General features: G+C 36.4%; 4 protein-coding genes across 6 annotated transcripts; 2 read left to right on the top strand and 2 right to left on the bottom strand.

The window, feature by feature from the left end:
- The first annotated feature begins 3,527 nt into the window (after positions 1–3,527).
- LOC121264298 (TPD1 protein homolog 1-like) lies at positions 3,528–7,811 on the top strand. 2 transcript variants are annotated; one of them, XM_041167419.1, is made up of 4 exons: positions 3,528–3,702; positions 4,057–4,163; positions 5,010–5,111; positions 7,296–7,811. In XM_041167419.1, exons 2-4 carry the CDS (start codon positions 4,073–4,075, stop codon positions 7,628–7,630), a joined length of 528 nt encoding a protein of 175 aa, XP_041023353.1. In that variant the 5' UTR covers positions 3,528–3,702; positions 4,057–4,072; the 3' UTR covers positions 7,631–7,811. The 2 variants fall into 2 exon arrangements, with proteins under 2 accessions (XP_041023353.1, XP_041023352.1); XM_041167418.1 differs by lacking the exon at positions 3,528–3,702 and having other exon boundaries at positions 3,990–4,163.
- Positions 7,812–8,278: 467 nt separating this feature from the next.
- Positions 8,279–9,054, bottom strand: LOC121266295. Its single transcript, XM_041170077.1, has one exon. It carries the CDS (start codon positions 8,987–8,989, stop codon positions 8,348–8,350), a length of 642 nt encoding a protein of 213 aa, XP_041026011.1. The 5' UTR covers positions 8,990–9,054; the 3' UTR covers positions 8,279–8,347.
- Positions 9,055–9,839: 785 nt separating this feature from the next.
- On the top strand, positions 9,840–18,886 carry LOC121266006. The gene is made up of 6 exons (XM_041169691.1): positions 9,840–10,858; positions 16,097–16,191; positions 16,283–16,399; positions 16,510–17,322; positions 17,710–17,926; positions 18,091–18,886. Exons 1-6 carry the CDS (start codon positions 10,561–10,563, stop codon positions 18,450–18,452), a joined length of 1,902 nt encoding a protein of 633 aa, XP_041025625.1. The 5' UTR covers positions 9,840–10,560; the 3' UTR covers positions 18,453–18,886.
- Positions 18,887–19,596: 710 nt separating this feature from the next.
- Positions 19,597–26,745, bottom strand: LOC121266007 (transcriptional adapter ADA2-like). Of its 2 annotated transcripts, none has more exons than XM_041169692.1 (13): positions 26,205–26,745; positions 24,438–24,493; positions 23,673–23,851; positions 23,454–23,519; positions 23,224–23,349; positions 23,060–23,135; positions 22,648–22,711; positions 22,507–22,565; positions 22,283–22,396; positions 21,505–21,727; positions 20,736–20,946; positions 19,998–20,264; positions 19,597–19,852 (listed from the first exon to the last, which is right to left on the bottom strand). In XM_041169692.1, exons 1-13 carry the CDS (start codon positions 26,255–26,257, stop codon positions 19,661–19,663), a joined length of 1,686 nt encoding a protein of 561 aa, XP_041025626.1. In that variant the 5' UTR covers positions 26,258–26,745; the 3' UTR covers positions 19,597–19,660. The 2 variants fall into 2 exon arrangements, with proteins under 2 accessions (XP_041025626.1, XP_041025627.1); XM_041169693.1 differs by lacking the exon at positions 26,205–26,745 and adding an exon at positions 24,597–24,654.
- Positions 26,746–27,764: the final 1,019 nt, after the last annotated feature.

The raw sequence follows: 27,764 nt of genomic DNA, 5'->3' as shown, positions 1-27,764 counted from the left end.
ATGGAATTGAGTTTTTCTGGATGTTCGGACTCGATTCGAGTAACACATTAATTCTCATATGCAAACTTGTCTTAAAGACTCAACTATAAATCAAGCTAGCATTCAATTGAGTACGTACGTACTCAGCTCAATTCCACTCGTTTATTACTTTTTTAACAAAAGAAATTGAATTTAAAAATAAAAAAACAAGCTAACATGGTATTCTTACTGTTGGGGTTAAATATATATTATACGATCAGCATGTTTCCCAAACTTTTATATAATCAGGCGAATTTTATACGAGTTTGTGTACGAAGAGTTTACAATAGATATTTAGTTTGATTTATAATTTCTTTTATAAAATGAAATAAAGTGATTTCTTATAAAAAAAAATAAAAATAAAATAACCGATCGAACTTAGTCATATTTGAGCTTTAATTTAGTCAAGCTAGCCGAACTCAAGCCGCCAATCGGGTAGCATTGTTTAGCTACAGCCCAAATGACTAATTATAACGTCACGATTTAAAGAAAGTTATATCCCAACTTATATTCTATAAAGACTATATATTTAAAATCATTATGATTGGTGTCCTTTGAATTATGATAAAGTGTAGCAAATTATCTCTTCAATACATGACATGATTTCCATTCACCATTCTCTTATATTCTATAAAATCACCGTTTATTCTAAAAGATTAAACTGATAAGAAGATATAGATTTTATTATTTATTTTATATCTTAACACTCCTCATCACATGTGAGTCGCAATTCTCCTCAATTCATAATCTAATATATAGAATATTTAATTAAATAGAATATAGTGTAGAGTTAAGATTTGAACTCAAGATATCTATTCGATATCATGTGAAATCATCACTCGTCCCAAGAGCTTAAATTAATAGGAATATATAGATTTTATTATTTATCTTATATTTTAACACTCTCTATCACGTGTGGGCTAGACTCTCCCTCAATAATGAATGAATCTAACACAAAAAAATATTTGATTAAATAGGTAAAGTGTAAAATTAGAATTCGAATTCAAGATTTTTATTCTGATATCATGTGAAATCATAATTTATGTTAAAAATTTAAATCAATAAAAAAAAATATAAATTTTATTATTTATTTTATAACTTATTATAGATTTTTTCCGAACAGATGCTGTGACAAAAGCGAGAACCGTTGGCTGAGGTTTTTGATTCAGTAAACTCATGCGTCGAGCATGAAAAGCTGGATAAAACTATATGATTTAAAAATTTAAATAGTGCAATCGAGGTTTCCGTTCAACATGAAATGGTCTTCATGTATATATGCTTTGATCGGGGAGCCTAATATTACCTTTGAATGCTGAATTGATTTAGATCTGCTGCATGAGGTAAGTACTTCATCGGCCACTTCGTCATGATTATACGTACTCATGTGCTAGGCGTTCATGTATAATATGCAGTAACGACGTTAATTGTTATATATATACCTTAGTGAGAAAAGCTTGGGCCGGATGGAAGTGAAAGAATTATTTACACCGGTTAATAACAAAACGCCGCGTAAGTATTTCAAGATGAGAAACTCTACTCCTGCACGCACTCGATATCCTCTCCTTCTCTCTCACTCTCCTTCCCCTATCTGCGTTCGTCATTTCGAAGCCAACCCTCTCCTTTCTTTCCTTTCTCTCCCTCCCGACCTCTCATCTTCATACGTAGTTTTGTGAATGAGGGGCCCTTTTGGTGCTTTCACCATCCACTTCTTGGTCAAAGAAAAAAAATGAAAAAAGTGGGGCTCAAAATAGAAATAAACTTGGAAGATTTTCAACCTCACCCATCACGTTGAATCTTCTTGAGATTCTCTGTGGCTTTTGATTAATAGCATCACAGCTTTTGCATCATCTTTCTAGCTTTCAAGAGTTTCAATCATGCGAACAAAGTGTTTTGAAAAAAATAGTCATGCAGGTTCCATGACCATAGACCAAATAGAAGATGATGTTTTTGGGGCTTTCACACCCATCCGAAACAGACCAAGCAAACCAAATAGACCTAAAGAAAAGATTGTCAAGAATGAAGGAAATCAAACAAAGAAGCCCCAAGCGGAAAATTTTTTACCTTTCAAACCAGTTCGTCGACGTCGAGTGCTGCTAAAACCAATGCAGATGGAGCTTGGGAGGGAGAGAAAGGAGAGGGTTGGCTTCAAAATGACGAACGCAAGTGGGAGAGGGAGAGGGAGAGAAAGACGGAGACGGCGTCGAGTGCAGAATTACTCATCTTAAAATGCCTACGTGGCGTTTTGTTATTGGCCGGTGGGAATAATTCTTTCACACCGGTCTGAAGCTTTTCTCATATCTTAATTCACCGTGCAACTCTTATAGCGGCATAATTCACCGGTAAACTACGCCGCTAATAAAAAGCTAGTATGCTGCTCCTGCTTTTGGCGGATCTTCTGCATAAAAGCCCGAGTCTCTCTGACCCTATGCATTTATTTCGCTAGACATGACACACCCAAAGCAGGACACATGCATTTTTATTTAGAATTATTTTGATTGTTGAAATGAATTGAGTTAATAAAATATTATTTATTATTATTATTATTTTAAAATTTAAAAAAATTATAATAATAAATTAAGATGAATTGAAAATAATTATTATCTAAACGAAGCCTTAATCTGTAATTAACTGTACGTCTATAATTATGCAGTACATGAAGAGTCTCTGTCATTATGGCAAAGAGAGTTAAAACATATGACAGCAACAAGAAAGCTGCATGCGGCAGCTCTCTTGATTTGAACCTTTTGCCATACCTAATCCAAAGCCTATTAATTAAAGTGCATGCAACGCCGTCTTGGGAAAACTCGCGAGGATTTTATGGTGGATTTTAAGCCATAGATTTATGTCAATAATTATACTTCCTGCAGTTTCAACTCTCCTTTCAAAAATGCATGCTTTGAAAAACTGAAGAAATCCGACCGGAATGTATTCACCGAGGACTGCTTTAGTTGATGATGTGACCCATATGAACCGGCCCGTTATAATTGCTCTCGCCTTTATCGTTGGGTTAAACTGCAGTTTTAAATTCAAAAGACTCCTGCTCCTTTAACATAAAAATCATACATCTCCAGACCCCATGTTTCTCTTCGAAAAGAAATATTCAACACAAACCATAGATATTTGCATCGATCGCAAATATTTACAAAATATTTAGTGCATCCTTATCATGTATTGGAACTAGTAAGATTGCAAGATTGTTCACAATCCTAGATCGAATGAATACAAAAACTTGTTCTTGCTAGTCAACTTTTATTTGTTTAACTGCAATTTAATCCGGCGATTGGGCTCCAATGTCCGCCCCCCAAAGAGATCGATAACTCAGTCAAAGTACTACCAAAGAAACACTGAAAATCCTGAAAACCTTCTCTATACGTGTTGCAAGCCAGCAGTAAATACACTGGCAGGCTGCACGGGAAAAACATTTATACAGGCTTTTGTCGTCTAGTGCTAGTTCTCGATGTAACTAGTGAGCTCGTGCTATAAATGTGGTCACCTCCCCCACATCATTTACGTCCCTTCCATATTAGATTTGCTTGTAGTTGGTCCGTGTGGCCACATCACTCTCCACCCATTTTCTTCTGCGCGAAGTAGACAGCTTTTTGATTTACTAGAAATTCAGCCTTTCTAACAAGAAGGTTCGTTCAAGAACATCCTCAGCAGAGTTTACACCGGATTCTCCTGAAGGTCCCTACCAAGCCCCCCTCTCCTCGACCCCTGTGTTCCTCTTCTCTTTTTTCTACGTACTGCTAAAATGATGGGTTAGCTAGAGTCTTACTACACAACCTCTATTTTCTATATTTTTTTAAATTTTTAAATTTTTTAATATTTTTTTTGAGTTTTTTTTTAATTATTTTTAATTTTTTATTTATTATTCATATAATAAATATTTGATAAAACAAAAAAATAATAAAAATTATAAAAAATTATAAAATGTGAAATATTAGGAGATTGTAAAAATTTATTCATCTGTCTAATGCACATTTCAAACGGGACGTTCTCTTTTCACTGGAATTTTTTGTGTATGCTTCGAACACGCAGAAGGCGGTCTGCCAGGATGGGAGGTTTGCCAGGAAGCCTCGGTGTCAGGAGTGTGTGTCTATGCTCTGCAGTTATTACCTTCGCTTTTGTTCTTGCTGCGCTCTTTGGTAATATCTGTCTCTGTCTCTGTCTCTGTCTCTGTCTCGTTGTGTGCAACGATGTGAAAACGAACTTAGATTGATGTGTGATAATTATGCACTAGTTTTGACCTTGTTTGCAACTTGAAGCGTACGTAATGCAGCGGTTGCATGCTAATTGTTTTTTTCTGTTTGACCAAAAAATGTAAAAAAGAAATGACTTGAACAAGATTTTTACTGCTCAGTGATTACGAACATATATTTATGTTGCGTTGTATTACGTACATTTGGTGCATGCCCTTTTCCTTCATCATTTCATTGAACGAGAAAAAAAAAAAAAAACTAGTACTAGTCTTATATATCCTGTAATATCACCTAAAGATACGACTGAATGATAAATAACATATTTAAAGAAAAAGTGCAGTGAGAGTAAAATCTTAACACGTCCGATCCTCCTTTGAATGCTTCGACATTGTTGTCAGCCCAGCATGCAGCTCTAGTCAGCCGTAGCTTAAATGGCAGTGTGCTTTAGTTTCCGATATTGTAAGTATATACGTACTAGACGAGCATCCAAGTATATATGCAATATTGTTCTTTTTAGTTTCTCAAGTCTTTGTCCAGCCGATGACCATCCATGCATGGGGAAACCAATGTTGGTTTCTCTTCTTATCGTTTTAAGGTGATTCAATCCAACTCTGATATTTTTGGTAAAGGACGTGATCACGTCCTAAATTTAAGTTCTACGGACGGTCTGGTTTTCTATACAGCTAGTTCTTGCTCTACTTAAACCAGAGGCTAGACCTAGCAGCTAGACTTTTTTTTTGTGTGTGCATGTTTGTTCAAAATTTGAAATGGGACAGTGTTTATACAATGCAGTGCTGTTTCACACGGAACATGTTGGTGAAGTTGGCATTAGATTGCTGGTCTTTCCCAAGAAGAATAGCACTGCCTTTAGTCGGAAGCTACTCCAATCACCTGGTAAGGTCAACTCTCCACCAAGCTCCTCCATCAGTCATTACTGACAGAAGCCTTTCTTTCTCTTTCACGGGTGGCTAATATATATATACCTGAGACCCAGGGATGAAGCCAATCCTTTAGACATACAGCCTGACTGACTAGTATACGAGAAAAAACTTGAATTTATGACCGGAATTTAGATGATTTATTTGCAATAAAAATGATTTAATATACTAAGAGTAATTCTACTCTTAAGCCTTCTGTGTCTCCAACACCACACACCCGGATGATGTGGAGTTATTTTTATTTTTATTTTTATTTTTACCCACCCCATATCGAGGCACCCTTCACACCCGAAATTTCCATGGACTTCTTTTTATTTGTTTTCCCCTCTCCTAGCCTCTGCGTTTTACCCACCCCTACCCAGGCGCCCTCATCATCCAGGTGATCCATTTACTTCAAGGTTCTCTCTCTCTTCTCTGCAGTATATACGTGCCCAAATCCACCTTTGTCCTTCCCTTTGGAACTTCCACTTCAATTGAAGCCTCTTCAATCTTCCACGATTCTGAAATTCATATATACCCACTCAAAAGTTTCAAACTCTCTCTTGGGATTAACTTTATAATATAGTTTATTCTTTTGGCAAAACTAGTGTTGTTAGAGATTTTGAATGATGGCTCAAAAGCACTTATACGAGCTATTGAAAGAAGACCAATAACAATTCCTTCTCAAGAACTACATTACCGATAGACGCTGCCAGCTCAAAAGGTCCTCACCCAAGACCCAGTTACAAGTCAAGAAACGAAAACCCATCTCCAAAACCCCAAGCTTTGTGGAAAACTTTCACAAAAACATTTCAAGCATCAACATTTCATTTTAATCCACTTCTAGCTTCCACCTTCCAGAGAAAAAAAATCAAAATTTTCTATAAAATGTTACGATTTTGTATTTGAAGAAAACCTAAAATATAAATCTATATAGTGCGAAAGAGAACCTTGGAGTCTGGGTTGAATGGGTCACCTGAATGATTTGGGATTTTGAATGTGGAGGGCGCCTGAGTAAAACGCAGAGGGGAGGTGATGATTCTGAATTTTGAGTTTTTGGGGGAAGTGAAACGAACGTTTTGAAAAAAAAAAAAGGGAAAGTCCACATCATCGGGTGTGTGGTGTTGGAGACAAAAGGGGCTTAAAAGTAGAATTACTTATATACTAATCTTGACAAAAAAATACTCATTTTGACTTTTTTTTTTTTTTTTTTGTTAATGGAACTAGACATGCAAGCTTTACATGATTAATTACTATCTAGTTGTGGTGAGTAATGCTATATACCACACTCTCATCTTATTTTGATCATACTAAGTAGTATGTAGCACATTCATCACTATTAGATGATAAAAAAAATACAATAAATGATCATTTAATGGTGATAAATGTACCACATCTTGTTTAGTGGGATGAAAGTAAGATGGTAGTATGATGTATAAAATTTTCCTTATTTTTGTTCTCTTGAGAAAACAAGAGTTGATTCAATGGTTATGGATAGTATTATAGGTACAAATAAATATAAAAATAGAATAAGAATATAGCATATAGCATATAACGTTTTTTATTGATTAAAAATATATATTTATCACATGTCTACGAATTCTTTGAAGTTGCATTGGTGCAATTCAGTTTTTAACCCTCTTTTAAATTCATTTTAATTTTTTTTTTTTGGGGGGGGGGGTTTAAATACATTTTATAGTTAAATGGTAAATGTAGTCTTTTAAAAAGAAAAATTATTTAAATTATACAAAGGAATAATTTTTAATTGGATGTAGAATATACTCAAAAAATCCATTAACTAAAATAGATAAAATAATCTTGTATAGCCACTTTAAATAAAAATATACGTTATATATATATATATATATATATATATATATCTATATGGGCAGCGCTCTCAGCCAGAATTCCACCTGGGCTTAGCATTTCTATATTTTTTTTTTCTTGTTTGGGTCCATTAGACAACGTACATATCCAATAAGGGCAGGAATAATATGGGCTTAGGTCCGTAAGTTGGAGGCCTTTTTAACTTCTCGTGGGTCTAGAAAGCATCCTTCGGGACAATGCAGCAATCCTAAAGCATAACATCCTTCATCTCAATCCTTGAGATGAGCATGGCATGGGAGTGTGAAGTTGACTAATTACCACACTTTGGCTGCAGACGGAGGTGACATGAACCGGATCGGCACAGCATGCTCCAAGGATGACATTGCCATATTTCAAGGCCAAACAGCCCCACTTCCCGATGGAATCCCAGGCTACACGGTTCAGATTCTTAATGTATGCGCCTCCGGTTGCGGCATTTCCAACATTCACGTCAGTTGTGGGTGGTTCAGCTCGGCCAGGCTGATAAATCCTCTAGTTTTCAGGCGAATTTATTACGACGATTGTCTTGTCAACGACGGGGAGGCTCTTGGTCCTGGAGAAAGCCTCTCCTTCCAGTATGCCAATAGTTTCCGTTACCCTCTCTCAGTTTCATCTGTTGCTTGTTGCTAAAGCACACAAGGCCGGCCACCATGATCCCAATACTACCTATATTTTCTTTTCTATGATAAATATTACGCTATGTAAATGGGAAAAGAAAAAGGACTCGAACTCCGATGGACCTTGGATGTATGTGTGTTTATGCTCATGTACTATCTTTCTGTCCTCGAATTCTGTAAAATTTTACTTTTTATTATTTTCGCACATCATATATTATATTTTTTTATTTTTTTAAAGTTATTGAATTCTTTCACTCATAAAATAAAATAAAATAAAATAAAAAATAAAAAAATATAATGTATGAATCAAAGATGACTGACTTGAGTGAAAGGCCTTAACTCCGAACTCTCTTACGCTTTCGTCCGTATTCAACTCAGATAAGTCTGATATATAAAGTGGGTTGTATTTATTATTGTTGGTTATTTATTTCAAGAGCATTAAATAAGTTATAAATGCTATATTTTAACTTATTTTATATTTCTATTTCTCGAATGCTTGATACCCAACTTGGGAAGATTTTTTTCTTCCGGAAGGCATTGCTCCCTGCGGCTGAGTTGGCTCAAGGGTTTAAGGATGCTATATAATTAATTTAAGAGAACTTGGAAAGGTTTAAACATGAAATGAACAAATCCAATTTTCCCACAATTTGTTTCTGCTGAGGGAACAAACAAAAGGAAGATTGCATAATCAAGGTAATGAAACCTTTTGAGGTACAAATTAACTCACAATCTAATATCCATAATCATAAGTGAAATCAGAAACACCAACCATGGCAGAAAGCACTTGAGAAACAATGAAAATACCTCCCACTAAGATGGTTAGAACGAGAATTGCAGATATGGGGTTCTTAAGCAACTCCACTATGGGTAGGAAGATCGTGTAAATAGCTCCTGTACTGACTGTGAGTGCGTAAAGAGCATATCTTCTGACATTGTCCCAAAACTCTTCCATCAGAGGCCCCTCTGGACCGAGAGCCAACGCCATCTGGTCATCCATTCCCACGAGAAACAGCACCAATCCCAAAGAAACAGCTCCTAGTATCACGAACCTTGAATACCGATTGGGAGAACCTTTTAGAGGTTCCAGCTCCTTCGAGGGAATTTGGCATTTTGGCACGAGTTCTAAGATTAGGGGCTTGTTTTTCTGATTGGATTTTGTCGGGTGAAGTAGAGTACTTTGTCTAGGGATGGTTCTAGTTTTTGAAGGTAGGGTTGCTGTGGGAGAATTGATGGAGTACTGTTTCAGGTATGTTGTGATTTTGATGGGAATGAGAGATGGAGGATGTGAAGATGAATTGGTGAAACTGGAGCAATGAGGCAGGTAGAACTGGGATCTCAGGAAAATTGTCTTCATTTCCTTGAGTTGTAGCATATCTAAACTTCCATAGAAGTGGTAAAGTTATGTGAATCATGGGTAAGAAGCCGTACATGATGCCACCTTATCTTTTATTGCAGAGATGAAGCTTGAAAGAAGTTCATTTGTGGTGAGGAAATGACCACGTTTCCACCCATAGATCTCCAAGAAAAGACTTCACCAACCGGCTGAAAAGTGGACAATTGTAGTCCATTTGTCTTTTATGCAATATTTATAATTTAAAGTCAATGACCAACAAAAGTTGCTTCGTCCTTAATCACTAACAGCAATTTATCTAAAATGACTTCTTAAATTAGTTGTATTTGGATAATGAAATATTTTTAAGTATTTTACGAATAATAATTAAAAAATAATAAAATATTAAATAATAATAAATAATAATGCAGATCAATATCGAGTTTTAAGCTGACCATTTTCTTTTGAAGGCTAACTAGGCTGCCAAGAGACGAGAAATGGCTTTGAAAATTTTAATAAAACATGATGCAATCTTAAATCAGTAAGAACATTCAATTGAACACCATTTCAAATGCTTGGAAGGTTTTATGAGAGAAATTCAATTTATTGAGCCATTGCTTTATTTTACCAATGACTTGCAGCAGCTTCTGAAAACCCAGCATTCTCGATAACTGCTGCATTTTTCTGGGTTGCCACCCTTCCCACAAAGATTAACAACCACTTCATTTATTCATTTTGGCAGCATTTGGACTTTAAAATATATATATATATATATTTATATATTTATATTTTAATATAATCTTTTCTCATAATATATTATGTATTTTCTTTTTATTTTTTTATTTGTGAAAATGAGATTGAAAATGTAGTATGTGTACAATGCTATTCGAAGTTTTGAAGTTACGTTCCAGGTTACAAGGATATCCCTACACGCTTCTCATAATTCCCTTGCTGCCCTCCTCCCCTTTGCCTCCGCCTCACCGTCCCCACCTAATGTCTCGGCCTGCCTACTCCACAACCTCTGTAAACCAGCCGTTCTCTCTCTCTCGGTCGACGTTTTTCACATATTTTACGAACAGATGTCTCTTCTCGGAACTTTCATAGAGATTACTGAGAGACGGTGAAACTCTTCAGCCAAACTGTACTCAGTTTTTTATTTCCGGTCCGGTTGCCCAATCATTGAAGCCCTCTTTTGTTCGTTTGTCTTCTCTGCTTCGTTCCAAGAGCTAGAACAGCCTAACCCTTTTCCGTTTCTGGCTCCTATCTTCCGGTTTATGCCGCTCTTGTCCTCTGAGTTCTTTTCACTTTGGCTAAACCCCAGTCCAAAGCGGCTGTTTGTTAGAGACATGGAGAACGCAGTGTTCTAAAAATAGATTGTGTTTTTGGTCATAGATATTGAGTGGGAGTAAGCTTTGCTCAACTGGGTTTTGTCTGTCTTTTGAGTTTTCTTGAACGGGGTTTGAGTTTTGTGATCATCTAGGTGCCATCTGAGGGTTTTGTGAACTGAGTTTTTTTGCCGTATATCAGAGGTTTCATTGCTGGAATTGGGGGTTTTCAGCTGAATGTGTTAAAAAAAAGGGGCTCCTTGAACTTGTGGCTCTCTAAGTAGCGGGATGTCTGTGAATAATCCTAGTTTTGTGGAATGGGAGGAGCAAATTATATGCCATGAGCGTGGTAACCGTATGATTTATTTTTATCTAAAGGATGTGACTGGAGATTCAGTCCTTGCTGTTGTAGGGACTGAGAGGAGTGTAAGGCACATGACATATGAAGTCTCGGATGAGTTTATGCGGTTGTCCCATTTTGACAAATCCGACAATGTGTGCATGAAATGGCGGGCGAGAAGAGAAGTCGTTGAATGGCTGACATCATTGGTCTCAAGGCATCGTGTTCCATACTCAGAAATTTCAAGTACGTATTCAAGGAACTGCAATTCCATGTTCCTTAATTAGAACTTTATGTTTTAGGATTTAGCTTGAATGGATTAAATGAATAGCGTAATCCTTCATTCGATCAACTCTGAACTTACCATGAAAGCTGACGAAAATATTCCCTTGAGATGTTTTTCACACATAAATTTCAATATTTAATACGACTACCATATATATGTGGGGCTTAGGACGGTAATTTGGATGTGTTTTACGATTTAGTGGTTGGGAGCAATTTCCTATGATGGTGAAATTTGAAAATCATGTGGTTTTGCCTTACATTTTGCCAATGTTGGCCCGGTATTATCCATCTTTGGGGATATTTTGAGTTTGTTCCAGCTACATATTTATTATTAGATTCCTATGTAGAATGAATGACATTGATTCATTAATATTCCCGAACTCAACGTCGGTGTTGTCGCAAAAAAATTGCACCAAAAATATTTTCAATGTCAAAGAAGACTAGCACCTGAAACATTCATATTCAGGAATACAAAGCGCATGCAAGAATGTGTTCTACAGTAGGTAACAGTTCTCAGAATTATAATTTTTGTTACCCCTCAAATTTAGACAGCATCCTTTATGTAAGTGTCTACTCTTGCGTGAAAGTAACAATTGCACATAGTTGTTACTTGAAAGAATTGGTCTTACTGAAGTTGTGTTTGATTCAGTTTTTTATAACCCCGATAGGTGTAGAATTTCATTAACTAAACATTTTCATTAAAGTTTGTCTGAAACCTTCAGATACATACCATGTGTGTAGTCGTGGCAAATTATTTAAGTTTTTTGGCAATGTCTTAGTGCATAATTCATCAACAATATTTGGTATCTGATTTTCTTTTTATAAGTAAAATTTTATTGATAGGAGAAGGCATAGCCCAAGTATACAGGGAGTATACACCGAATATGCCTAATTATCACTAAGCACTAGTGAGAGATACAAGCAAATTATGAAAATTGTCCTCATTACAAGTAATGACCGAAGCCCAAGAAAATAAAGTATTATAAAAGAATCTCTTCAGCTCATCCAAAGAATACTCCCAGTCTTCAAAGCACCTCTTATTTTTCTCCATCCACAAACATCACATAATACAATGAGGGATCATTCTCCACACAGCAGCAATGTGAACATTTTCCCTAATACCTGTCCAGCGCTGAAAAATATCCATAACTCTTCAGGCATAACCCATGTCACACCTGTCCGATTAAGGATCTCATTCCTCAAACACCAAGCCACTTCACAATGTAACAAAAGACGATCCACAAATTCCCCATCTTTCTTGTATAAGAAGCACCAATCCGTAATGATGAGACCACGTTTCCTCTAATTGTTAGAGGTGAGAATTCCCCCAAGAGATGCAGTTTATATAAAGAAAGCAATCTTAGGTTTATATAAAGAAAGCAATCTAGGTTTATATAAAGAAAGCAATCTTAGGGGGTACTTTACAATTCTAAATAGCCTTCCAAGGAAAATAATGATCATTAGAGAATCCTGAGGGGACCTTATAAAAGGAATGCACCGAGAACCTTTTATTCCCACCAGGAGTCCAAATCATCCTATCCTCCAACACATTGCCAAACAACATAGCATACAATGAATCAAAAAAATCTGTAAACATTCCCAATTCCCAATCATGAGCCGCTCTTGAAAAACTAACATTCCAATGGAAAGAACTATTGGAACACACCAACAAGTCACCCACCGCAGCCTCTGTCACTAGAAATCTGGCAGAGCATGAAAAAACATGCTTAAGAGTCCTTTCACCACACCAAATATCATGCCAATAATAAACTCCATGACCTCTTCCAACCGAAAATCTGAGACAATTGGAGAACCTCTCCCATCCAGAGCAAATATTTTTCCACAACCCCACACCATATGTCCCCCTAACTTCATTAGAACACCAGCCCCCCTAATAATCCCGTATTTTGAATCTATGACTTCTCTCCACAAACACTCCCCTTCCCGATGATATCTCCACAACCATTTCCCCAAAAGTGCTTTGTTGAAGACCCTCAAGTTACGCACCCCCAAACCACCACAAGGTACCAGGGAACAAACTTTATTTATTTATTGATAAGTAGGAACAAACTTTATCCCAACCAACAAGATGAAACTTTGCTTCCTCCCCAATATTTCCCCAAAGAAATTAAGAAATTTTTCTCAATATGAGAAGCGACACCTGTAGGTAACAAAAATAAAGAAATAAAGTATATAGGGAGGTTAGATAAAGTGCTATTGATAAGAGTTAATCATAAAGTGCTGTTGATAAGAGTTAATCATAATATGCTATTCGTAAGAGTTAATCTGCCGCTCTTTGACAAATAGATTCGTTTCCAACCTGCCAATCTGGTAACAATTTTTTCTAACACGCCCTCCCAAATAGATTTCACCTTGAAAGCAGCCCCCAACTGAGGACCAATTCATCAAAGTTGTCAGAATGTATCTATTTCATCATAGTTGTCACAAAAGTTGTTTGCCCATTAGCAATGTATTCTGGCATTGTTTTCTTCTTTCTTTCATTCACTAAATAATGCATGTTGGCAATTTTTTCTTTTAATTCCACCGGAGAAGATTTTATTCACTTATTGTTATCCGCATTTCTTGTGTGCATGTGCAAGTGTGCACAATTATATGTATCTATTGGCGTAGTAAGTCTTTTAGTATTGATAACTCATCATTTCCCATGACTAAATGTTTGCGGTAGCAGTTTTTGTTGTCGGTCTTAAAGTTTGTACTGTAACGAATGGTGACTGATCAAATTGGAAGGTTTATAATTATAGACCAATATGGTAACTCTGGCTTTCATTAAGATTCTTCTGAATTCTTTTTAGATTTCGGTTTAGATTATAGAAATTAACCTCATTAATTGACTTGGAATCATCCGGTAGAAATTTTTATTTTAAGAGCTTTATGTCATGTTTCTTTGTTCCAAGGTTAGAGTCTAAGAAAGTCTTTTTCCAATAAAAAAGTAATTTCTCACGATTGCGAAAATCTTATCAAATATACAATAGAGATTTTGGTATCTATATTCCTGCCTTATTCTTTTTTTGATAAGTGCATGTCTGGGTTTTGATGCAATCATAACTGCTGTCTGCCACGTCATCTTCTTCTTATACTTCATTTATATTTAAAATTCCCATTTTACCCAGCCTGCTAGAGAGAGAGAGAGAGAGAGAGCTCAGCCTGTTATATTTCACCTCCTTTCCATGCAAGAGAGGTTGTTGTTACGTGTTCGTCTATCTTCATAAGCTCTTTCTGCCACATCCTCCTGCTATTTTTTGATATTTACAAACCACTGCATCCACTTGACAGAGAGATGCTATGAGTTTGTCAATATGATCTGGGGACAATGACTAGGAAGAAGGTATTGTATTAAACCTGAAACCTATTATCTACCAATTTTATTTTCTTCACGCTTTGCGTTGTTTCTTTTTAGTTTTCTATGGATGTTACAGATTCTACCTTTTCTTCCTAAATTTATAGCCCCAATCCTTTTTTTTTTTTTTTGGCTTATTAAAGCCTTCACTTATCGCGCCTTTCTTATTTTGTGATGCTCAGTATGAACTGAAGAATTCTCTTCCACAGCTTCTGTTCACGGGGTGGGCATACAATTCTTTGATTTCATTTCTCACCTGTTGCACTGTGTGATAACCAATTTCATTAATTTTCTGATTCGATCAGAAAGGTAGGGCATTTTCTTGTCCCATCTGGCAAGGAATTAGGTTCCAATAATTGTTCTGGCATTTTTCCCACCTGTTAAATCTATGGAATTTTGGCTCATGTCAACTGTGAATTTCTGAGTTCTGACCACACATACGAATAGACATTTCATCTGTGGTTTCCATAAATTCGTTTAACAGAGTCTGTAAGGTGCATGCCACTTATCTAGAATCTAGTATGATGGGGGTTAGCATGCTTCATTCATGTCTGTTGGGATTTGGTTCTCTCTTGTTTCAATTAGTCTAGATTAGCAGGTGCAATTACCAAGTAGGAGAAAGGCAGGGTCCAGTTGTCAGGCTTGGTTTTTTTGTTAGTGGAGCATAACAGGATAGTCTTTCTTTAATTCTGCCGAGTTCAGATATTGTTTATGGAAATTGCTTTCCCTTTACCCAGGAGACCTGGGTTTGATTCCAGGCAACAGAATAAAATTATTTTTACTGATAAAAAAATTGCTTTCCCAATAAAAAGCCACCGATAGCCTCCATTTAAAATCGGTTTTCTTAAATGGAACCAATTAACTTTTGGGCTGTCATTAAAAGAAATTATGGTAAGTTTTTGCGAGCATTTAATTCGCAATTGCCCTATATATGTTATCTAGTTCGCCTAAGGTGTCATTATGGGATACCATACTGGAACTATGTTTTCATTCCCCATGTTTCAGGTAACATTAGAATGAGAATGACAGGATATTTCCAAAGTGTTGAGCTACCCGTGCTTATCTAAAACTATGATTTATAGAGGGTTTAGTCCTGAGTGGGTTCAGTTACTGTGAGCATTTAAACCGGGCTGCTTATTCATTATTCAAACCTGCTGAAACCAAACAAAAAACAATTGAGGGGTTCAAATTGGCGCATTTCGATCTTGGTCTGCACCTACACCCCTTTACATTGTCACTTGCCAGCAATGAATGGATTAGCATTTGATGGTTAATCTTTTATAAATTTATATGTTTAATTCAAACCTGCTGAAACCAAACAAAAAACAATTGAGGGGTTCAAATTGGCGCATTTCGATCTTGGTCTGCACCTACACCCCTTTACATTGTCACTTGCCAGCAATGAATGGATTAGCATTTGATGGTTAATCTTTTATAAATTTATATGTTTAATTCTGCTTTTAGTCATCACACTTATTTTTGCATGGTCTTCTTGTCAACATCTTCTTTTTCATATTCCTCAAATTGATTTCATGAATTTAGTCTGGCCCGTTTGGATTCAGAGTTGATCTCAACTCATCTCATCTCATCTCATCTAATCATTACAACTTTCCCAAATTCTCACACGAAATATAATAAACAATTCAACTTTTTCAAATCCCAAAATAATAATAATATTTAAAAATAATATTCTAATAATATTTTATTCAACTTTCATCTCAACTCATCTCATCTCAACTCACTATCCAAACCTCACCCTGTATATTATGCTGTAATGAAACTTGCCTTGTAGTAATGAAGTGTGTTTCCTTCCAAAGAAATCTCATCATGTGTTTTAACAGATTCACCAATGATTGACTCACGACAAGCTTTAGGATCTCTCGAAGTATCAATGACTGGATCCTGTGCTCGTCAACCTTTCTTTCCGGATGATATGGTATCAGTTTACTGACGTTTATTTTCTACTTCCTCGATTTAGTTTTTTTCCCTGTCTTATCAAAATTTTGTATTCTTCATTTTAAATCCAGGTTGTAAGAAAATTGAGAGCTCAAAATTCAGACATTCTATGGTCTGGCGATGCTTGTATCTGTGCCAAACAGCTCAAGCACTACCCAGCTTTTTGCAGGAACAGAACAACCATAGCTGTAAGCATCAATGCATTGATTATTTATCCTATATCTAGTAGTGGTCTCGTCTATGTTCATATCCTCCAGATTATATTCTTCTTTTTGCTTTTGTTTTCCTTGGCGTTCAGGTACATTCATTTGTATATATTATGGCTGAAGAAGGAAGTCAGTATCTTGGTTACTTGGAAGATATGTATGAAGACAAGAAAGGACTCAAAAAGGTTAAAGTGCGGTGGTTTCACCACAATAAGGAAGTTGAGCGTGTAATCCCTCAACTGGATTCCCACCCAAGAGAAGTTTTCATCACACCTCATGTTCAGGTGATCAGTGCTGAGTGTGTTGATGGTCCTGCGACAGTTTTGACTCCTAAACATTATGAAAAATGTGTGGCTACTGGTGCACCTAGTTCTTCATCAGGAATCCACATATGCTTTAGGCAGTTTAAGAACAATAAGATCAAGCCCTTTACTCTTCCTAAACTGTCTGGGTATTCTAATCAAGCTATCCTCTCTTCCATAGACGGTTTGCTCATCACCAAGCAAAAAGTTAAGTGCCATAACTTGAACATGGAAGATGAAGAAGAGTTTGCACAAGATGATCCTTTGAGGGTGGGTACTAAGAGGAAGAGAAGCTACAAGGGTTATCAAGGACTTGAAACTGGTTCTGTTATTGGACATTCATTCCCTAGGAATCAGATAACAGAGTGTGAACCAAAGCTCCCAAAGTTGAAATTGAGATTTTCAAGGAGAACAAAGGGAAAGAAGATTGTTGAACCCAAATGTCCTGTTTCTTTCAAGGTTGATGACAAGATAGAATTTCTCTGTCAAGATAGTGGCATTCGTGGCTGCTGGTTTAGGTGTAAGGTCTTGCGGGCATCCCAGAAGCATCTGAAAGTTCAATATGATGACGTGCAGGATGCAGATGGATGTGGCAATCTAGAGGTATGCAAGTGGTTCAGAAAGTTATGTTTTGAGTTTTCCTTGGCTGTGTTTTGGAATGAGACATAGGTTGTGGCAGAGACAAATATCAGGTAGAGTAGTTTTTTCCTTTTGGGCACTGCCTCCATGATACATCGCACAGAAGTTTTGATTACTTAAATGAGTGGTAAATAGTTAACTTGGCAATCTTCTCTGCTTCATGGATGAGTTCTGTAATTCGTGTAATGACTGAAATATAATTGATAGTAGTTGTTGGGTATACAACCTGAGAGAGGTGGTCCGTCATCCCTCGATTGGTATCAACATGTGCATATACACTGACTGTTTCCTTTGTTGTAAAGAACTGGCCAGGAAAGAAATTAGAATTTTGATGGTTCTGTTTATATGTAGGAATGGGTCCCTGCTGCTAGAGTTGCAGCTCCCGATATGTTAGGCATGAGATGCTCAGGCCGCCTGACAATTCGGCCAAGCCCTCCAGAAGATTTTACCGACCTTGCATTGGAGGTTGGTGCCCCAGTTGATGCATGGTGGAGTGATGGCTGGTGGGAAGGTGTTATAACTGGAGTTGACACCTCTGGAAATGACAATTGGCATGTTTACTTCCCCGGTATGTTCTAATGCAACAGCATCTGGCGCACTTAAGTTATTCTTGTGACAATTTAATGGGAGCACATGGCTCATTGAGCTGCTCTAATAAGTTGATGAACAATATTGTATTTGGGTTCTGCCCATCAGTTACAGTGAATGATGTAACTTGCTCTTTGATCTTAGGGGAAGACAAGGTTCTGCAGCTCCACAGAAAGAATTTTCGACCTTCCAGAGATTGGGTACGGGACAGATGGGTTGATATAAAGGAGAAGCCTGACATTCTCAGTTTATGTGAAAATGCCAGTCGTAACTTGAAGCTTTCAGTGTGTTCTGCTATGGCTAAAGCATCTGGGTGTGGTGGCTCTACACTCATGGAACCCGAAGTTTATGCAACACCCAAACTTGAAGCAGTTGAAGAACAGCAAGAAATACCAGATTTAACCATTTCCAAGGAAGTCCTGGATAGAGTTGAGGGTCGTGGGGATGAAAATGGTGATAATAATGCCAATGGTGATCTTGGTTCTGACAAAGATGTGAACAGCTGAAGCCTGAGAACGGATAGCCAAGCGGTTTGTCTAATATGAAGATTTTTGACTTTGATGATAGATGTTTAAAGTTGGGCTCCATCGAGTAAATTAGGTGCATGACTGCTGATCTAGGAAAACTTAAGAATTTCAAAGTCCTGAGTATCTAACATCAGGAGCATTGGCGGGGTGTACAGCAATATCTGTGGCAGGTTTTAACATTGCGGCATGAAGAGTAGCATTTTATTTGCAATCTAAGTTCAAGATAATTATGTCAGGCTAGACAGTAGCCGCTCAATTTCGCTTTTAGAAGTCACCTGGTGTTTTTTGTGCTAGCAAGTTCTGGCATCGTGCTCTTCACCATATAGTTTCAATATGTCAAGTATAGTCTCGAGTTTTCAACTGTAAAGCTTATTTTACATTAGGAGGAAATTATGGATTTGCATTGTTGCCAATGTTGCTCTCTCTCTCTCTCTCTCAATAAATATTACTGAGATGCTTTGTGGCCATAACCCATTTGGTGCCCCTTCATGTTCATGTCCAAGAATCTGCAAATTCAGCTTTACGTTGACAAAAAATTTCGGGTCTAGAAAACTCTTTTAACAAGGATCGTGATTTGAAATTGAACCCCAGGTTGGAGCAAAGCGGATCAACCCCTAGGAATCCTGGGGGACAGAGAAGCACGTCGAACTTGCCCTAACCATGTTCTTGTTTGGAGATGTTAGTCCCATTACTTTGCTGTGCACAAAAAAATAAATTGAAATTAAAAATGCCGCAAAAACGTATTAAATTTATGTCCTAAAGGTTGTCATGCAGGCACTTGCTGTAAACACAGTAGACAACTGAGTTGGAATGTACAAGGAAATTGCAGGTTCTGGACGCTAGTCTCCCTTCCAGTGAGCACACTATCTCGTGTGTTAGCAATTATTTCTGGTAGAATTGGAGTACAAACTCCACTCTAAAGCATGTGGGGAGGGAGAGAAGTACATAAACATGATAACTTGTACCAGCTACACCTTAGCCCACATTGGTGAAGAAACGGATCTTCCCTTCACTAATAGAAGTCAACTCATTCCGAATGCTTTGTATATATACCCAATAACTATTAATCATTAAAAAAAGGCAACGCAAAGGTAGTGCATGTTCTTAATTTCCATGGAAAAACTGAGATAAATGAAATAATTTACCATTAAGATCAATAAAAATGTAAAGCACGGGATGGGAAGGTTTCATGGTTGTGCAATCCCCTTTTTCACAAGCATATCATAAACCGTGTCAATTTTGCTAGGTTCAAGCTTGAACAAGTTATGGGCATCGGATTTCTTTGCGACATTACCCCTGATGATTTCGATTGACATAACCTCTTGCATCTTAAGATAAAGAGGTGGGGGTAGCTGAATCTCGCTGCACAGCCGCTTCTCCTGTCAACACATGGAAGCAGATTGATGTCAATGTTTACTAAGCAGGAAGTCAATTTTAGGAACGCGGCAAACAAACAGAAAGGTGCCCATATGTTTTCTTGATAAGTAAGAATTAGGAATTAGGAAGTTGGAACTAGATACTTACACTTTCAGACAATAGATCTGCCCTATAACTGCCCATTATATCTAAATCATTCACAGAGGTTGGAGTAGCCTGTCCTGCTGGCCTGGAATTTAACTCCTTGCCAGCAGACTCTGAAGCCATGAACGCATTTGGACCAGCCTGAGTGCTTGGACCAACCTGAGAGCTTTCTTTTGCTCTACAAGCATTTTCTTCAGCTTCCTTTTTCCTTTTCTGTTCAAGGTATCTATCTGCCTCAGCTGATGTGCGGCAACCAGCAGCTCGAGCTTCCTAAAAATATTTTTTTGAGTTTCTTGAAAAGAACGTAAAATAAAAATTATGCAAGGAAGACATTAGTTTGACAGAATGAAGCATTCTTTTAGTGTCCAGCGTTAGTCTGTGCATGGATGGCATAGAATATGATATCATGGATGGCAACTTTCAAGAATAAAAGCCAATGCGGTATGCTTGTTTTATACAAAAGACTTTGGATACAACATATAACTGATTTCAGGCACAGCCATGTTTATTTTCTGAATAATTATACTTATCATCCCCACACACCACACACTTCACTTAGTTTATTTTATTTTTCATTTTTCTTATAACAAGTATGAGATGTATGAATGATAAGTAGAATAACTCAATTAATTTAATAAGAATAAAATAAAATAAAAAATAATCTTAAAATATGTAAAGTGTGGCATGGGATGATAAGTATTATCCCTCTTATTTTCTAGTGGGGCAAGCCATGTATTATACCTTAAGTTCTTGAATTCTCTTCAGTGTCCGATGCTCTGCAATAACAGTCTGAAGCAGATCCTCATGCTCTTCTTTGTTATGAAAACGCATGAAGACATCATATTGCCGACAGATTGCCCTCTCTTCAGGTAAGAAGTCCTTCTCAAAAGAATTTGGATATAACAAATTTCTTTCTAATATGAAATCCTTCCTACGCTTCCTCTCATCAAGCCTGCCAAAAAGTTTATATTAACCATAGTGAAGATAGAGGTGACTGAGTACACATTTTATAAGTATGAACCAGCAGGATTATGCCATATTATTAAATTGTCTAAAAAAAACCTCCATACAATGAAAGCTAGCAGAAAAGAAAAACACTCGATAACCAGATGAAGAACATTATAGAAATTATGCAGAAAAATTTGCATCCTGTTTTCTTAATGATTTTGTGATGGTAATGCCCCAATTCCAGTTCTCCTTTATTCTTTTTCATCTGTACCATTATGCAAAGTTGGTGTAACACTTAAATTCCGTGTTATAAGTTTCAAAACTTTCTTCTTATAAGTTCTTAAATTATTTACTCCACAAACAACTTTTTTTTTTTATAAGTATTTACTTCACAACTTTTTTTTTTTAAGTATTTACTCCACACACAATATATATTACTTATAAAAAAAAACTATATGTGTAAATAAAAACCAATACGAGAAACTTATAACAATTTTATTTAAAAATTTTATTATATAAATCTGCCAATAAGAATTAAAATCAAATTATTAAGAACACTCACCTCTTTGAATAGATTCGTAGCACTCTCAACTTCAGCTCACGTTCATCCTCTGTGTCTGTATCCTTAAATTCCATCTCAGCCAATAATTGTTCAGCATCATTATCATATTCAGGATCAAACTCCTGCCTTTTGGGGTTATAGCCACTCAACTCAACTAAAGAAGGACCCTCATTCACCGAAGTGTTCCGTTTCTTTCCGCTAAGGCTCCTGTCTGCATGGGGATCTGCCAAGAGCATGAACAAACGTAATTTAATATCCCATGGCTTTATCATAACCATATAGACTATGAATGCAAAACCAATCTTTCAACCTTTTGGTACATGCAAAAAGAAAAGTGATGCATAGAAGGTATCAATTAGATACAACAAACAAACAAATTGCAATGTTGCCTGTCGCATTCATTCAAGAAAATCCTTCAGCTACATGAATAGTGATATTTATATAAGAATAATGATAGGATTACTACCCTTCTACTACTACCCATCTACTACTATTTTTGTATTTGATTTTTTTTAATTTTTTATTTTACTTAATGATTAAGGAAGTGAGTATTAGTAAAATTGTATATTTTTTTAATTTTTTTTAGTGATTAAGGATATTAAAAAAATACTTAAAAGAAAAGGATAAAAAAATAAAAAAATAAAAATTGGAATGCACTTGGATAGTAAATGGGGGTAGTAATAGAGTAGTAACCCTATCACTACCCTTTATATAAATTAACACAACAAAATACATAACTACCAATAAACATATGCCATCTGTAGATTATGTGTCACACCTTCCACTTTAATAACACCAGCGCCATCTTTGACCTGGGCTATGTTTGATGCCTTCTTGTTAGCAGCTGTTGACGCTGCACTTGAGCCACTAGAGCGGACCTGAGATTCAACCTCTGAAGCACAAGAAACAAAGGCACAGAATCAAAAGATCATATACCCAACCTTTAATAGAATAAATCATTTGATAAAGCATTCAAAACTAGTCGGTTATATTTTGGCTCACCAGAAATTAAGCTTGACAATAAGCGTCCAGAGGAACCACCTTTATGTGAATCTTCAACTCTGAGTGAATTGATAAAAATCATATAAAATGGCATCTCAACTAAATTGCATAAAGCATCCATGGAAGAGAACGAGAGCATACTTGACTCTTGAAGGAGAAAAAGGAGATTCTTCCTTCAAATTAAGTTCCCCTATCATAGGAAATCCTGAATAGTCACAGGCAATTACCCATCACTAAAATGAATAACAGTCCCAATCATGCAGAATGTGCAGACTAACAACCAAGTATTGGCAACCTAATTGCTTCCCAAGTCCCCCCGCCCCCAGAGTTACAAATATCTTGTAATCACAAGGGATCATTCTATAAAGTGTGGCCTATGGCTATGACCCTAATTGGCCAGAGGGTCAGGTACCGATTGGCATCTAGGACATGATAATAACTTTTCTTGTGTAGGACTCTTGCATAAATATGATAAACACCAGTTAAGCAAGATTAAGAAATGATAAACACAACAAAAAAGGATTAATGAGTTGACGTAAACATGGTTACACACCTTTCTTGTCCTCGCTATGTCCTTTAGCCATAGCAAGAAGCTCCTTTCTATTTTTTCCGACAACATGAGACATGTCCTAAAAAGATATGTTCCACAACTTACTCTTCTAAAAATTTGCAATTCTGAAGAGAATTCATTTTTACAAGATTTTCAAGATGTCATACCGGAAGAGGGAAGTATGGAGAGCTCATATATACATTTGTATTGTGTTCTATACATTCTTCTTTGCTCTTAGTCCCTACATGCTCAGCAACTTCTGCCCAGTTACCCATTCCATACATTTCGATCCCCTGAAATAAAAATGTTGTTGCCACAAGTCAAAATTGACTCCTCCATGTACCACATACAGTGCTGAAAAAATAACTAGGATCAGTCAAACCAAGATAGAAAGTACCTCTAGGAGCAGTATTTCGTCATCTGCATTCCAGTCAGCACAAATAAGAGGGAAAGATAAATTGTCCTGTTGAAATGAAAATACATTAAAGCTCAAGCACAAATCTACATCCTCATCATGACAATATGGATACAAGTCTATATTAATAACTTAACACCAAGCAAAACTCAGTCTGCAAGGTATCAGCAGGAGGAGATTTTTTATGATATCATTACTAACCATAACCCTGTAAGGGTGATTGCTCTTATGAGGTGTCATCTCAGCTCCAACAGAAAAACACTCAATACATAGGTCAAAATCAGGGCACATGACACACTTGATTCGGATCTTTCCTGTAATGTCTTTGTTGCAATAATTGCAGTGGTATAAAGCTCTTTTCCCTTCGCTTATTCCTTGACCTGAGTCAAAAAGGGGGCCCGGGAGAAGAAAAGGAATGAAGCTTAAAAAAAAAAAAAAAAAAAAAAAAAAAAAAAAAAAAAAAAAAAAAAAAAGAAGGAAGGAACGAAAGAAATGGAACTAAAAAGCATATGGACAGCAACAGTCAGCACCTAGTCGCTAACAATGATGAATTGATTAGAAAACCATCAGCACCGTCATATTGTCATGGCAGCTTCTACAATATACAAGTTTCGAAAGCAAGCCCTGTTCCTTTGCCATTGGAGCTGAAGCCTTGAGGCCAAGTACTCTAACTCCTTATAGGAATATCAACCAGGACTCAAAACAAATGAGAAAAACCCGTGCCTGGGCAGTGCCTGGGCAGAACCTCAATTGACTCTAACAATAAGTCAGTTGAGTTTTTGGCAGGTCTTCCACACATACTTTTAATAAAATGCTTACTACCAGATAATGACATAGACATGAGGGGTGTAGGTATGCATGGAAATGCTGTGGGAGAAAAATGGGGGAGGTCATCAAGAAAACCATGCCATCGGATTTAACTTCTAAAAAGACTACATTTCAAGTTATGTAATGGTAGAAAAGTACCTGCAGCTGAAGATTCTGAATTTTCACCACTGGAGGCATTCTTTTTTCTCCTTGATCTGCATCGCAAAAAATTTCTGTTCAAAATAAAAACTACACCAATGTGCCAAATGTAAAATAAAATCAATGAACAAGTAATATGACACACTCATACAAACATACAAAGTGATGCAGAGGGATCCGGGCCTGATGATGCACATTTAACAGATTTTATGTTGATAGCACTGGACTACCTCGAGAAGGCAGATCAACGGAAAAAAGATTGGCGGGTTGGAAGCGGCTCTACTTATCAAAAGGGGGGAGACTAACTCTCATCAAAAGCACTATCTCCAATCTTCCTACATACTTTCTATCCTTATTCCCCTTACAGGTGGGAGTGACCAATCGGATTGAGAAATTGTTTAAGGCTTTCTTGTGGGGTGGCATGGGAGAAGAACATAAATTTCATCTAGTGAGTTGGCAAAAAGTTGCTGTCAGAAGGAGTTGGGAAGCTTGGGGGTGCGCAATTTGTTCTTTTTTAATAAATTCCTCTTAGGGAAGTGGCTGTGGAGATTCCAATTGGAAGAGGACTCATTGTGGAGATTGGTTATTGCTCGGAAGTATGGTTGTGATTGGGAGGTTGGTGTTCCAAGGAGGGTAGGCGTATCTATAGTGTGAGCCTCTAGAAATGTATTAGAAAGGGGTGGAAGGTGCTTGTAAAACACACTAATTTTGAGGTGGGAGAGGGGACAAGAATCAGTTTTTGGTTTGATGTATGGTGTGGTGAGAGAACTTTATTTTCTATTTTTCCAGGTGTTTTCAGATTGGCAGAAAATCAGCAGGCCATTGTTTCAAATGTAATGTGTGTAGCCAATGGTCATGTACATTGGAATACGATCTTATCCAGAAATGCACAGGACTGGGAAGTGGACGAAATAGCAGGTTTTTACAGCCTTCTTTATTCCAAGAAGATAGGAGGAAATGGGAGGGATAGAATGTTGTGGAAACATTAGGGGAGCAAAAAATTTTCTGTTAAATCCTTCTACAAAGTGTTGGCAGCTCATCAGCCCATTCAGTTTCCTTGGAAAGGTATTTGGAGAGTCCCCGCACCCTCTTAAAGTTGCATTTTTTACTTGGACTGCTGCTTTGGGAAAGATTCTGACGGTTGACAATCTAAGGAAACGAGGGATGATCGTGATGGAGTAGTGTTACATGTGTAAAAGCAACGGTGAATCAATTGAGCACCTTTTCTGCATTGTGAGATGGCAAGAGAGTTATGAGCGGGTATTTTTAGCCGAGCTGGGTTGTCTTGCGTCATGCCTAGAGTGTGGTGGAACACTTTTAGCATGTTGGAATAGGCATCATCACTGTTCCCAACTGGCAGCGACATGGAGGATAATTCCTTTGTGCCTATTGTGGTGTATATGGATGGAAGAGGTGCTTCAACAAGAAGGAGAGAAATGTAGGGAAATTATGGAACATTTTTGTATTTTCTTTAGTTCAATGGTAAGCTGCTATTGTATTAAAGGGAGGGAAATGTTCAGGAGTTCTTGCTTTCTTTGTAGTTTTCTAGAATGTAATCATGAGTCTCTTTTATATACTTACTGTGTAAATGGGCGTTGCCTAGCTTCGTAAAGTTTCTTACTTAAAACAAAAAAAAACAAAAAAAAAAAAAAAAACCGAATGTATAATCAAATTGATGAAAAGAACAAACAAAACCAACTAACAATGCAAGCTCAAATGTGAATTAAACTTTGGAAAATTTGGAATTATTAGAAAACACATAAGTACCTTTGGGTGGGGTCCTCATCAGCAGAGTGGAAATTTCCACGTGAGCGGCCCATTGAATTCCGAAGCTGAAGAGTTCAAGAACACTAGTGTAATATAACACTGCCGGCTTCAATCGAAAGTCGCACGGAAGGATGAGCAGGAGACTAGCATTAATAGGGCCCAGTAAAACCCTAAATTCCTCAGGCACCGTGACTTCGTTTTGATCCTGTAAAAAATGGGTAATCATGGGTCGAGCTCAAAATAACACATTTCTGAGATTTTTGCTGCTTTTTGAGAATTTTGGATTTCGAGAAAGATTTGGATTTGGGTTATCTCATAAAAGCTCAGATATTGTTGTTTCCTATTTTGGTGGCTGCAAAGAAAGCGCTAACAAGTTACAAAACTGAGTTTCCTTACTAACTTACTATGTTCCAAAGTCACAGGTAAAGTCAATCTGAGTTTTGACTTTTGAGTTATGCACTTATGCTACTTTCTGGGACCCGAACTCAACTAGGAAGAAAAACCATGTTTGTGTGGAAAGAAAGTAAATTGCAACAGCCATGAAAACTTTCAAATGGGCCACAAACAAAACAGTTGGAGTTGATTTGGGCTTTGGATGACAATCATTGATATAAAGGCAAGCCTCTTTGTTTTGGGTAATTTAGAGCACTCCTGAATTTTGTAAAATATATATATATTTTTTTAAAATATAAAGAAAAATGGTCAAAAATCTATTTCATTAGATCATCTATTATATTTCTATTTTACATTTAGTTACAGTAAATTCTCTACATGTAGAGGTTACTGTTCATTCCTCTAAATAATTTTTTTTTTTTTCTCTCTCATTTCATTCTTTTTTTTTAATCTTATTTTCATTTTTACCATTTTATCGCTTTTGCATAAGTTATACTCTCTTATCTCTCTAGTTTTGATAGTGTTAATAATAAAGGCAGGTATTTTTTTATTATTTTACTCTTTTTTTAAGTAATTTAAATTATTACATAATACATAAAGAAATATTACAAATATCAAAATATATTATGTATAGAGAAATATTTGAAATATATGATGTGTAGAGAATATAATATTTGAAATAAATAAAAAAGATTAAAAAGTATAACATTTAAATTATTTAAAGAAAAAATAAATAAATTGATATATGACATATTGAAAAGTTAGTATGTAAAATAGAAAAAATGGATTTTAGTGATGTATTTTAAAGGATAGGATAAAAAAGCCGTTGTGAGTGCTCGGCTAGTTTAGTTATATAAAATCAAATTATCTCATTTCATTTCATCTCATATAATCATTATAAATTTTTTAAATTTTTATATAAAATATAATAAACAATTTAATATTTTCAAATCTTAAAATAAAAATAATATAAAAAAAATTATATTATAAGAATATTTTATTCAACTTTTTAACAAAATATTTTATCTCATTTTATCTAAACTGTATAACCAAATGAGGCCTAAGTTAAAACAATTAATTTGGTATGCCGCATTACAATTAGGGTTGGGCGGCCAGGCTATGAAATTCAACATGCCCGTCCAATTCGCCTTGTCAAGAAGACAAGGA

The sequence above is a fragment of the Juglans microcarpa x Juglans regia genome, chromosome 5D (genome assembly GCF_004785595.1).
Source record: "Juglans microcarpa x Juglans regia isolate MS1-56 chromosome 5D, Jm3101_v1.0, whole genome shotgun sequence".
Lineage (NCBI taxonomy): Eukaryota > Viridiplantae > Streptophyta > Magnoliopsida > Fagales > Juglandaceae > Juglans > Juglans microcarpa x Juglans regia.
This window is presented reverse-complemented; position numbering and strand designations above follow the sequence as displayed.